Source organism: Nanorana parkeri, unplaced genomic scaffold (genome assembly GCF_000935625.1).
Source record: "Nanorana parkeri isolate BGI_ZX_2015 unplaced genomic scaffold, ASM93562v1 scaffold120, whole genome shotgun sequence".
NCBI classification, from domain to species: Eukaryota; Metazoa; Chordata; class Amphibia; order Anura; family Dicroglossidae; genus Nanorana; species Nanorana parkeri.
The window spans coordinates 1,190,004-1,203,115 of NW_017306388.1; the positions used below are offsets into that span (position 1 = coordinate 1,190,004).

At 43.4% G+C, this 13,112-nt stretch overlaps 1 protein-coding gene across 1 annotated transcript in view; it reads left to right on the top strand.

Annotated features, from left to right (window-relative positions):
* EFCAB6 (EF-hand calcium binding domain 6) overlaps positions 1 to 13,112 on the top strand; it is a 107,724-nt gene that overhangs the window by 56,510 nt on the left and 38,102 nt on the right. The window contains 5 exon segments of the mRNA XM_018553459.1: positions 2,764 to 2,874; positions 4,627 to 4,747; positions 5,676 to 5,846; positions 9,262 to 9,333; positions 12,747 to 12,907. Coding sequence (XP_018408961.1) covers positions 2,764 to 2,874; positions 4,627 to 4,747; positions 5,676 to 5,846; positions 9,262 to 9,333; positions 12,747 to 12,907 — 636 coding nt within the window.

Sequence of the window (13,112 nt, forward strand, 5' to 3'; positions counted from 1 at the left end):
AATTAAGCTCACTTTCCAGTTCATCTATGTTGTCCTAGATTGTTCTAGATAGATACCACACTTTAGAAGAACATGTACTTTGCCAATGACACAGGTCTACTTAATAGCCTGTCCTCCCTCCCCTGCTGCTTACACTTATCTTGCAGTCACTCACCCTGAGACAAATTTGTGTTTGTATCTCTGTATTGGTGTAATAGGGATCTTTATTCTCACATCTCCGGAGCTTTTGTTCTCATTATACCTGGAGATTTAAATGTGCCATTTGATATTCACCAGTTCTCCAAGGCTTTAAAGAAGAACAGATCCTTGAAAGCTGTGCTAAAAAAAAAGGCAGGCAAAGGACTAGTTATGAGTATTGCCTGTGGTCTCGCCGCAGATGACCTTTCCCCATTACTGACTTGTCTTGTCCTGTGCCTTGTCCTGTGCTGTGTCTCTGCTTGGAGGCAGCCATCTTAGTAGAGGCAGGGCTTTGCTTCCTTAAGTCAGAGCCTCCAACAAGATCGTGTGGGAGTGTTAACAGAAGAGTTTGATCATCCTGTCGATCCTGCCAGTCCATAGCAAAAATTATCTGGCTTTTTGTTCAAAGCCCCTGCTCTCTAAGAATACAGAGAAGATGAAAAAGATGGGAAAGTTTAAACTACATACACAGCGGAGTTATAGAATTAAGGATTTCCTCACATGTAGTACCAGAAGAGTTATCTATGTCATTCAGTGCTTGTGCAGGAAGATTTCCATAAGCGGGAATTCAAACTCCAGATAAGAGAGCACTTCTGCAAAATTGTAATGGGGAGTGATAAACACCCATTATTTGTGGCATAACTAAAGCCATAGCAGCCCCGGTGGCTGTTATGGGGTCTAGGGATGGAAGGGGGGCCCATTAGGTTGTTTAGGCAAATTAAACATAGAACATATGAAGATAACACAGCACTTAGGGTTCGAGTGGTTGCGGTTGGTGGCAACCCTTATGCTCTGTAAAGTCTACAGTGTAGGGAAGTTGATGTCAGATGCACAAGAGGACTCTTTGGGATCTTGGTGTCATTAGTCACAGCTTAGAGAGAGGTTGTCAGGGGGCCCCCATCATATTTTTTCTATGGGGCCCTGTGATCTGTATTTATGCCCCTACCCTTTATCCAAACATAAGGAGTACCACAGCAAAAGTTTATAAGATACCCTCTTCTGGGGGATTGTATTTGTAAATCAAGACTGGTGGGGTGATATCTATATATGGAAGATGTCGAGATCTGAATCAAAATGCATATATGAACTAAATACTATTGGCCTATTAGGACTAACATCCGATGTAGAACTATTTGCTTTTGATTCGAGTGTTAAGGAAGAGACCTGAGTATTTTGACTCTTAATTGAAAATCTTTATAAGGTTGCTTTTATGAGAATTTATTGTGGTATAGAGAAGCAATGGTCAATGGTCCTAGGGAGGAGATGGAAGAAGGACACACTCTGTAAATGTGCAGCATTCCTTCAAAAAATAGGTGGTCCTATCAAAATGCGTTGGAAGTGAGGCTGTGATTGTTGGCGTGACGTCATCCACACGGTGGATTCTAACTACAGAGCCTTCATTTTCTTCCACACTGCCACATGTGCTGTCATTGCCCTGCCATCCGGCGATGTGACAACACTTAGTAGTTATACCTCTCTTTTTAGCATCACGATTTCCAGCCCTAGGACCTAAGGATTTATTATTTACTTCACTTTTATTGGATATACTCGCTTAATGACCACTGGTAACAAAAGATTGAGGCAGCATGGACTGACAAGGAAGCACAGAGAGAAGCTTACTCAGCTGGATTGGTAAAACATATTGATGGGCAGGAGCAAGTTAAGGCATTTTAAAAAATCTCTCTGAGATTAAACTGAGTTTGAGAGACTTAGGACACGTGCTAACTGATATACTGCTTTACGTTCACTGTAAGCTGTGTAGGCAAGGACACAAAAAGATGGCAAGTGGTGGAGCTTAGCCATGAAGCCACACACCAGTAACAAAGTGAAACTAAATGAGAGCAGGGCTAAGAAAAAAAAATGTTGGCTAATGTAAAAAGCAGATATCTCGGGGCTCAGAGCTGGACTTTTAATGATTTTAATGGGGTACAGGTTAATTTTAATGGTTCAGCAGGAGATACCTAAAATAAAAAGCTGAACATTGCAATATTAATGTATATCTAAAGGCTCCTGTATGACAGTTCAAACAAGTCCCAATCCAGTTACTATGTGATGCACAAGTCTCATAAAGTAAACAAAAAACTTTTTTTGCCTCCCCTGACTGAGCCAAATACTCCTCCATTTGTGTCTCACATGCTCCCCCTCCCAGACATTGCAGCTCACAGTGGGAGGGTTTTTACAACAGAAGCAGTGCTCCCAATCCATAAAGCAGTGGGCTGGACTAGGTGAGGTCAGATGCTGACTGAGAAACTACAAGCTTGTGAACCAGCAGCGACAATGCTGATAGCCATGCCCCCTGCCACATCTTTTCAGCTGACTGTAGTGCACACAGGCACAGCTTACATGAGGGTGACAACTCTGCTCTGAATTCAGGAGTAGTGCAGCATCATTGCCACACCTTCACAGAAAGCTGCATTAGGTGGACGCCACTGGCAGGATCAACAGTTATTTGTGAAGCTTTGCAGGGGGGCTATGAGAAAACTTTAAGTGCAGATGCATTTATAATTAAGTAGTACAGCAAATTTCTATTAAAAAGGAGGCAAAAGGTCTTCTTTAATAATTGTAATGTGAATGCCTTACTTCCAGGTTTAAATTCAATATCACAGACACAGTCTGCTGGGAGCAATTCCTTAAGAAATTTCAAGGACCTGTCAGTATTGAAAATGGTCAGACTCTGCCAATCAAGTCTAATCACAGGTAAAGAACTAAAGATACGATACAAGTGTTTGATTGGTCAGTGCCATGTTATTGCCTCTCTTGAGCAGGCTGACTAATCATGTTCTCTGTGTTAAAACAGGAATTGGTGCCCTGTATTTGCATGTCATTTTTTTCCCTTTAGATTTTGATAGATTGGTGAGGGGTTAGACCCTCTATCAAGATTTATTGCAGTCTGTGTCCCCATTGGGGATATTCGACCCTTACTGTGGGGAGATTTTCTCTCTCTCCCTCTCGCATCTCTAGGACAGGAAGTTCCTAGAACACAGGCTCTAGGCAGTTCTCTGCTCTGGCAAGGTTTACTTTAACCTTATCCCATATGGAGAGCATGTAACAGAGATTTTCATGTGTACTGAAACATTGTATAAACATTTATTTACCTTTATAGAATTATTTAATGACAAATTCAATATCCTGCGCTTTATAATAGTTTCTAAAACATGTCTCATGATAAGACTATTAAAGTGAAAGTCCAGTTTAATTTTATTTACACTTTTGCATTCCCCAAAGCTCTCCCGTCACCCTCCCCTTCCTCCCCCGTATTAAAGAAAGAATGTGCCAAATGTACTTACCCTCTTCATGCTCCAGTGCTATCACCAACTTCCACCGCCATCCAGCACCACAGTTGCTTTGCATTTTCCATGAGCAAAGCCTGTGGCTGGCACAACCCCTGAGTTTGCTGATTTAAATCCCACCCCTGATCCACTTATAGTCATCTTAGCCACCGCCAATCGCCCGCTATATACTGAGCTTTGGGCCATAGGAGGAGTATATGTCCTCCCGTGACCCTGAGAAGAACTATGGAAAAAAAGCTGCCCCATAGTTCTGCTTTAAGTTAAAATTACGCTAAACTCAGGAATTAAATCTTAAAAATGCATTCAAGTATCTTAACTATTAACAAAAATGTATCTTATTTGTACATCATTCAACTGTAGATCCTCAAGTCATCTTTGAATTTGTGCTGACAATGACCTTCCAAATCTCTAATATTGAGATTGTAGTCCATCAGGGGAGCGAGCTTGGAGTGGTGGCTACTTTACAACACACACAGGGACCATGGGGAACAAAAGTAGCCACCCTCCAGAAGGAAGGACAGTGTCGGCACCAATTCAGAGAGGATTTGAGGATCTACAGCTGAGTGATACACAAATAAGATAAATGTTTGTTAATTAATGAAGTTATATTAACCCTCTTTTTCGAGTTCCTCGATTTCTACTGGGTCCCCGCATTGCTCTGCCTCCTGCCCCTTGCACGGTGCCTCCATCAGCTAAGCAGCTGCTGTGGAGCCACCTGTGCGTGCATGTTCCCGGCCGTGCCCGCAATAGCTGTATGCGTCCATAGACACACACAGCCCTGCGGCAGGCCACTCCCCTCCTCTTTGCCCAACAGTTTGAATGATGGCAGAAGGAGCCTATGGCTCCTCTGCTCTCAGTATCCTCCCCGCAGCCAAGAAGTTTGTGAATGAGGAACGTGTTTTATCTTAATGCAGAGAATGCATTAGGGTAAAAAATGCCCAGCCTTTAGTAATACTTTAAGGTACTTGAATGCATTTTTAATGTTTGACTCCTAAGTTTGGTTTCATTTTAAGATGAGTCAAGGGGATGGACTTTCAAGAGCCTTGGCATTTTGCCCTCTATGGGAAGAGTGACAGACTCTCTTTAACATTAGGTTGATTATATTTGCATATATACCCAAAAACATTTATAACTGAGTATGTTCACCTTTACATCTTAGAGTCAGCCCTGTGAAAACAAGAGATGAAAATTTCTCTAATGATCACATTCTTCAGAAACTTCACCAGCACTTCCAGGAAGCCTACCCCTCGCTAAAACAGGCCTTTCTCATACTTGATGAGGTGAGTTTTATTTTTCTATGGCATTTATATGGAATTTACAATAGTCTGTCACCTGCTTTGTGTTATGGATATGGGATGACTGGAAGATCATTTTACAATATGTAGAAAGACGTTGTGTATGTGCACTCAGTGGTTACTCTATAAGGTAGAATTATGATCCCTTCAGATTAACCTGAATTTTTCAATTTGTCATAATTTGGTAAAGTGCTGAAAGTGTTCTTTTGGGGTTTTACTCATTGCTGACTTGGCAGATTCATACCATTCCTCCCGGTTTACCACGTGTTTCCTCTGTGTCTGAAGAACCACTGCAGTACTAACCTGTACATCTTGAGTTTACTACAGCAGTATACAGAGCTCATATTACAATAGGTGCTGTTAAAGTACATGTAAACCAAATCACTAAAATCTCATATAAAGTTTACCATGTTGATGTCATTTCAAAATAATTTTCAATGTGTAAAAACTGCAGCTTTCATTAAAATAACACCTAGTAACCCTGCCATGAAGGTCCATCTTCAGGCACTACTGTTTTAGGGAGACAACACGCATTTCTTGTCTGCCATTTGCACATAGGCTTCCAATGGAGACTACAAGTGGTTGTTTCAGCACATAGTACGCATTCATGGTCCACTGTGGTCACCATCAAGAAACCATGCCGCTATAGTAAGCATGTGTGACAGGGTGACAATGCTTGAGAGCAATTTAAAGACATTGACAGCGTGTTGTCACCCTATGACAGACTGAAAGAAGGACCATGTCGGCAGGAACACCGGGCATTTATTTAATGAAAGCTGCAAAAAAATATAAAATATTGAATATTTCTTCCATGCGATTTTAGCAATTGGTATTACATATATTTTAATTGGATGGACCCTTTTACTGTGTTTTGGGCTTGGCTAATGTCTTTTTTTTTCTCCATGGGTCTCAGGGACAGAAGGGCAAGGTGAGCAGGAAGGAGCTACGCCGTATCGTCGACTGCATGATGTTCCGCATCGCAGACGAGCAGTTCAAAGAGTTAATGATCATCCTGGACCCGGCACACACCGGATTCATCAGCTACCACCAGTTCCTGGACCTGTTTGAAGAGAAGGAATCTGTTGTACGTGCCCATTAGCAGCTGAAAGCTGTTTTTTATTCCTCTGTCTGTCTGGTTTGTTATGCGCTGTGAGACTTGGAGCTCACATAACAATATGACAGGACGAATCCTAACGCATTGTCGTCACCCGTCTAATGAGCATAATACATTAACACTGCATTAACCAATGTGGAAAGGGTACTGCCTGGATGCCCCTGCAGTCAGGATGACCAAAAAAATACTAACAGACTAGAAATGATGATCCATTATAAGGGATTTCAGATAAACAGGAAGGGAATGTGGGCTTCCTTTTAGTTTAGTTGGATTATAAATCGGGGAACGAAGACGATTTTGCACTGCGAGCACATGGCTGCCAGGAGGGGATGAATATAGACAGTCCTAATGAGGGCTCGCAGTATGTAGCAGTGCCTGACTAGGAAGATGTAAGCAGCACGTTCCACAGGCAGACAAAACTTTATTGGAAGCATGAATTTTTTAATAAGCAAATGTAGCCAAAAAGTAAAATTAACCCTCGAGTGCTGATTTTTTTGAAATACAGGCTTGGGTCTATCATTGGGCTTCTACGCATTTATTTTAAATTGAACCAGTTGGCTAGGAATATGGGTACTGTTATTGCTGACCTGTTTTTGCAGGTGCATGCTCCAGGCTTGTCATCTATGTCCTTTCTTTATTCAGTGAGTTACATGCCTGTAATAAGCATGCAGCCAGGGAAATCGTGTATATACAAAGCGCATCTCCTATTTGTTTTTCAATGTCTCCTTTGGTCCCCTAAAAACAAAAACAGCCCAGCTTGCAATACTCATTCAGGAGCTGTCTCCTGAGATATCTCATCGTCTCCAGCATCACCCAACCTGGAACACTAAGGAAGCACTGTGAGTGCTGCGTGTCATGGTCCCACCTCCTGAGCACAGCGCCTTCCACTTAAAGTGTATGCACAGAACAGTGCTGATGTTATCACGTCAGCACTGCTTTCTGCATCATTCAGAACCACCCACAACTAGTATATGATCAAAAGAAAGAGGACCCAGTGCCTCACTGTCCAGAAGACATCAGAAAAAGAATAAAAAGATCTTTAGTAAAATAAAACAATAGCGTACAGCTTGAGCGGGCCCCAAGGAGTGTGTTGGCGAGGGCCTAGAGTTGGCCATTGAAATGTATATACAGTACTTGTTCTGGATTAGGGACTTACTACATAGTGAAGCAATAGAAGTTCACATATATCTTTTCTGGCAGATTCCAAGAACCAGATTAAGATCTGTGGGTGTCCCTTGCTCAAACAATTGTGCTGGGGCCTCCACACCTTGGAAAGAGGGAAGAGGAGAATATAATGACTGATGAGGACTGAGCTGGTATTTAATACTTACTAGCACTGGATTCTCTCTTCATTTCACTGACATGACTGGTACATCCTGTTATGTATCAACATACCTGGAGGGCCTGTTCACATGATTTTCAGGTCCGGATCAGCAGACGCGGTGGTATGTGTTTTGCCGCGTTTTTGATGCATTCCAGTGGGGCTGCCAGTATGTTAGCTGCAGTGCAGTGCGTTTTTGACGCGTTTTTGATGCGTTTTGCGTTTCCGGACCGTTTCCTGACCGTACAAAATGTGACATGCAGTATTTTTCTGTCGTAACCTGAACGGACTGCGCACGTGAGAACTGTAGCCCATAAAACACATAGGGATACATTGCGATGCATTTTTAGTGCAGGAGCGTACGGATCAGGTCAGCACACAAAACGGACGTCGTGTGAACAGGCCCGGAAAGTTTTGGAACACTGTGAGTGGGAGAGATGATGATTGTTAAAGGCATTGGGGTATGCTCAGAATATCTGTGTTTTTTTAGGGGTATGGTTTGATGGTGTCAGGTGTTTTCAGGGAGATGGTTATCTACATATTGCCTTAATTGGGTTTTCGTCGGGTTCGGGTGGTCGTCGTGCGGCGGGACTTTTTTTATTTCGACGGGTCAGCGGGGGTCCTGCACCGTGATTGACGCTGGATTACATCGATGGAGCCATTTTTTTTTATTTTTTATTAAAGGAATAGTCAAAAATTGAGTCTTTGGTTTTTTTTTCAATTAACCACTTCAAGACCAGGTGTTTAGACCCCCTTCCTGGCCAGGCCATTTTTCAGTATTCAGCGTTGCGGTACTTTGACTGACGTTTATTCCAAGGTGGTTAAAGGATTTTATCTAAAAGTCTGGACTTTTTACTAACTATTTTATTTAACCCTTTAGTGAATGGGTAGGGGTACAAGTACCCCTTACTCTTTCACAAGGGGGTGGGCAGCATCTGGGTACCCCGATGCAAATAAGCCACCTTGCCCGCAGACCCCCACAACCACTGGGTCAGGGTTGTGAGGAAGAGGCCCTTGTCCCCATCGGCACGGGGACACCCTCCCGATGCCGAGGGCATGTGGCCTGGTAAGGCGCAGGGTGGGGGGGGGCCCCCCTTTCCTGCCCTGCTGGGCCAGTGCTCGGATCAAGAGTCTGGTAGGAATTTCCCCCCCCCCCTTTTTTGGGGGCTGGGGTTCCCCCTTAAAATTCCTACCAGACCTAAAGGGATGCATCCGAATCTCCGAATTTCCGAAAATTTGTCCGTATTGGCAAAGCAATAGCAATCATAGCAATAGGCTGGCACTGGCAATTGTGACAATACATGGGTAATAAATGTGGGTAACATATTGGCAGCATGTGGGGAACACTGCCAATCATGGTATTACATAGACAGGACACTGGCAATTAAGGCAATATGTACACAACACTCTGGCAATTAGTGGGCAACACACTGAAAAAAGACTTGCAGCACATATAAACCTCAACCCTATGGGCATCCCTATAATGAGGCTGTTGCCTCAGGAGGCATCTCTTTGGGTCATGTAGGGGGGCAGCAGGCAGAGCAGAATGGCTGATATGCTCCACAGTGTGCCTGTTGCCCCCTTTCCGGACAGAGTGTCCCAGGTTACTAAGAACCGGGTGGGGAGATGGTCCATACATACAGATGGTCCATACACATCTCCCTGTCTATTAGCAACCTGGGACGCTCTAGCTAGCATCCTGTTCAGCTAATGGCAACCAGTGATGTCACTGGTTGCAAGGTGCTGGGCAGGGTTCTTTGGCTGGCAGCCTGCCCAGCTCCTGGCAGCCAGTGATGTCAGTGGTTGCCAGGAGCTTAGTGGGATGTTCTGGCCGGTGTCCCACTCAGCTCCCAGTAACATCCCTGGTTGCCAGAAGATGCAGAGGTCTCACCTCCCCTTCCCAATTTCTTATAATCTGTACAACGCCAAAGGCTAAGGGCGCCCCTACACAACCCCACAGCTATTTTGAAGTTTCATGGTATTTTGTGACGATTTACAGATGGATATTTGCAAGCAAGCTTTATAACCGCTCCACCGTAAATTATTTTCTTTTCTTTTAACTAGACTGGTCACAAGTGGCTAAATAATACCAAGCACCCAGTAAAGGATACAACCGTTGCATTGTCTTTGGAGACGGTAAGAGATCTGTAGTGTGATCCCCCCTCCTTGTAAATTTAAAGTGTATGTAAACCCCAAATCTATTTTTCAGTATGTTTGGCATCATGTGTCACAGTAACGCAAATCAATGTTGTAAATCTGTTGCAAAGTTTCTTACCTGGATATCACCTCATGTTGCAGGCAGACAATGCTGAGCCCCTGCCTCACAATTAGCAGCAGAATTGTCATCCAACCCTGCAATTTCCTGCAGTTGCCCTTTGGGCCGCCAGTCTGATAGACCTGATAAGGCAGCTCAATGGCCAACTGAAGAAACGCACACAGCAGGCTGACATATATCTGTTATAAATCGGCCCCTTATATCTTTTCCAAAGATATCTGGGCTTGTATGTTCTCAGAAATTGCATTGTGTATGTGTTACTTGGCCATTCTAGATACAAGTAAGGCTTAGCGGAGGATTGTCATGAGCTACTATTTTTTTCTGTAAGTGGATCTCGGGGCAGATTTAAAGGACACAAGTTAATGCAACTAATTCTGTATTTTTGGAATTGTATTTGTACTTAAATTTGACCTGATACAATCCATTGCAATCCTCTCTATATTAGAACTGGGGGAGGAAGTAGTAGCACAAGGAGTCAATCAGTTGTGCTGCAGTGCTCATGTGCTAACAAGGAGCATACTCCTAGATGGATAGAGCAGAGTGAGAGACAGATGTCACTCTCTGTAGCTCATCATTCTGCTGCTTCTCCTTTTACTTTCCAGACACAGCTTGGGGTAGGGACAAGACCTGTAAGTGGTACTTAACTGCAGCTTAGAAATATCAGGTCTCCTGCCCTGCCAGACTGGGATGTACTGTGTGGCTGGTAAATCGTAATCTGTAATTATAATCTTGCTTGTCCTTTAACTATGTGAAACGCTGACAGCTCTGAAGAAAGATGTGACATTCTGCAATCAGAAGAGTTGTAGTCATTCAGGATTACAAAGTGTTAATGGTTCACATGCAGATTAGGAAGACGTGTATATGTAAATTGCTGCACAATGTTGCTGTATCTTTTTTAACAACATCGCGGTGCTGTTTACTACCATCGGCAAAGCAGCCAGACGAGAACCGAGCCATTAAATAAGAATTAATTTAATCAGCCAGGCGCTTCCATCTCTTATGTTCCAAACTATTTGAATAGTTTTTGGAAAAGCATCGAACTACTAAGACTAAGGCATCCGTGAATATGACTTCATTGTGAAAGCAATGTGGCCGAATTTTGAAGTTTGAGTCTTCTCAAAAGTGATGTATGTATTCCAGAATCCTGCTGCACTCCTTACCGGGTATCCCTCTCAGGGTGGGTGCTCGAAGTGACCGCGGATAGCGCCGCCAATACTGAAACTTGTTAAAGATGTCACCAGCACACCATATTGAAGGGAAGAACACGTCTGTTTATGGACGCTTCATGTCAAAACAAATAGCAACGTTTTGGGGCCACACAGGATCCCCTTAATCAGGCTTGATATCTCAAGTTAGAGGTGGAAACTGGCCATCTACGGGCCTATGCAGATGGCCATTGTTTCAGAACGCTGTGCTTTGCATTCAGTCTCAGCGCTACATGACAGCTTTCTGGCAAAGGAAGCACATGTGTTTGAGCAATTGTTTACCTGCACGGTCCAAGGGTTGAGTTTCATCAACTTTTTCCTTTGACTGAGACACTTTTGAAGTAGCAGAAAGGATCAATAGAACCAGCTGCATCCAAAGAAAAAGAAATGCCATTCAAAGCCCTCAGAACAGTAACCCATGCCACATTATGAAAGTGTAAGTATATAAAGTGGCACCCAATGCACAACTACAATACCCAGCAACATACATGAACCTCCGTGCACTGCACAGCACTTGTGTTGTGGTGTGCTGTGTTAAAAAAATAAAAAAGGGTTATGTCTGTTTTTTCCCCAAACTGAACTCTGGAAGCTATAACCAAAAAAAGGCAGGCACAGGGTAGGGTACTAGTCACCAGTATTGCCTATGGTCTGCCTGCCACTGTCTCTCTGTGTGGAGGCGGCCATTTTGGTAGATGCAGGGCTTTACTTCCTCAGCAAGGAGAACAGTGAGCAGCATAGTAATGACATCACCTAATCTCTAGAGACTAGCAGTCCTATTCAGCAGTGCCTTAGCAGAACTCACACTTTGGATATACAGCTATGAGTCTGTACACACAGGAGTGCCTAGGAACCCTCACATACCAGGATGTGCTCTGCTATTTTTTTAGGAGAAATTCATGACAAAGAGTAAATTTCTTCTGGGTAGTGCTTGGGCAAATGTTCCCTATAACATAGCAAATGTTCACATTTTGAGTTCAGTTCTACTTTAGAGTCCACTGTGGTAGGTGGTCTCTTGCCAAAATATGCAAGTATGCACAGCATACCTGCACATTATGGCACACGTACCTGGCTAGTGTGCTCTCCTCCAGCCCTGAGAGATCTACTATGTCAGCCACTGCTCTGTCCACCACCGGCTCCGTCCACTGCCTATGCCATATTCACGGCAGCTTCTTCCGGGTCCCCCATCATTTTGCCCAACCATTGGGCTGTCTGTGATGTGCAAAGTTAGCACCCAGCTCGATTCCCCGCACACTCCAGATGCTGGGAAAGGACTCGGAGTCGTAGACTGCACCATGCATACGCTGTACAGTGTACTCGAGTGATCAAAATTGCTAGAAGTTAGAAGCAGCATTTTTTTTGGCAGAAGAGACTTGGCATATCTATTCTGCTAAAAAACTCAAATTTGTAGGAATTCTGTATTAATTTTTTTTGGGGTTAACTGTAAAAAGAACTCCAGGCAAATAAAATCTACCCCCTGCACTGCAAGGGTTAAGTGCTTTTTTTTTGTCTAGGGAGCTAAAATAATACTTACCCGAATCACAATCCTGGCTGGCTTACAGACTAGTCCCTTCAGCCTGTCTTCTCCTCCACTTCAGCAATGTAATGTCCCTCAGTGTCCTCACGTCCTTTACAGTGTATAGGACATGATGACTCACAGAACCTTGGACCGTTGGTGCAGAGGGGTAGGGAGCCTCCAGGGACTGGTCTTGGAGCCAACCAGGATTGTTGTTCGGGTGAGCTCCCTAGACAAAACTAGGACTTAACCCTTGCAGTACGGGGGTAGTCCCACTGCAAGGGTTAAGATTTTATCTGCCTGGTGTTCTCCTTTAAAGTGGGCTGCCTTAGCTCAGTGCCCCTTAACACCCGATAACAGAGTGTGAACTGGCCTTAAAAGTTTGGAACTAATTGGTGATTGTAGGGCTACATAAATACAAAATACCATCATAAAAATAAGAAAGACTACATTAAAAACACCTTTTAGGTATAAAGGTTATAACGGGAACTGTATGAAAAACACTATAGTCTCCCTTTAAATGCGGGAAAAAAACTATTCTGTTTCCTCTTGTCAGATGGAACATATCCTATGCAATAAGATCAATGCGCACTTGAAGGATGTCCTTAAATCTGTCCTGTCACATGACCCTAAAGGATCGGGAATCATCCACCAGGATCACCTGAAGAGAATCCTTCAGATATACTGCCCGTCTTTGTCAGATGACCACTATAATATGTACGTCATTTTGTTTCTTTTACTGTTTATTGTTATTATCATTATTGCAGGTGCCTGACCAAATGTATGTGGACACCTCTCCAAATTATTGAGTTCTGGTGTTTCCAGTGAAGGGTACTGTTATTGCTACAGTTTACAAAGTCATTTTAGACAATTGAGTGCTTCAAACTGTGACAACAGTTGGTGAAGACCTTTTTCTGTTCTG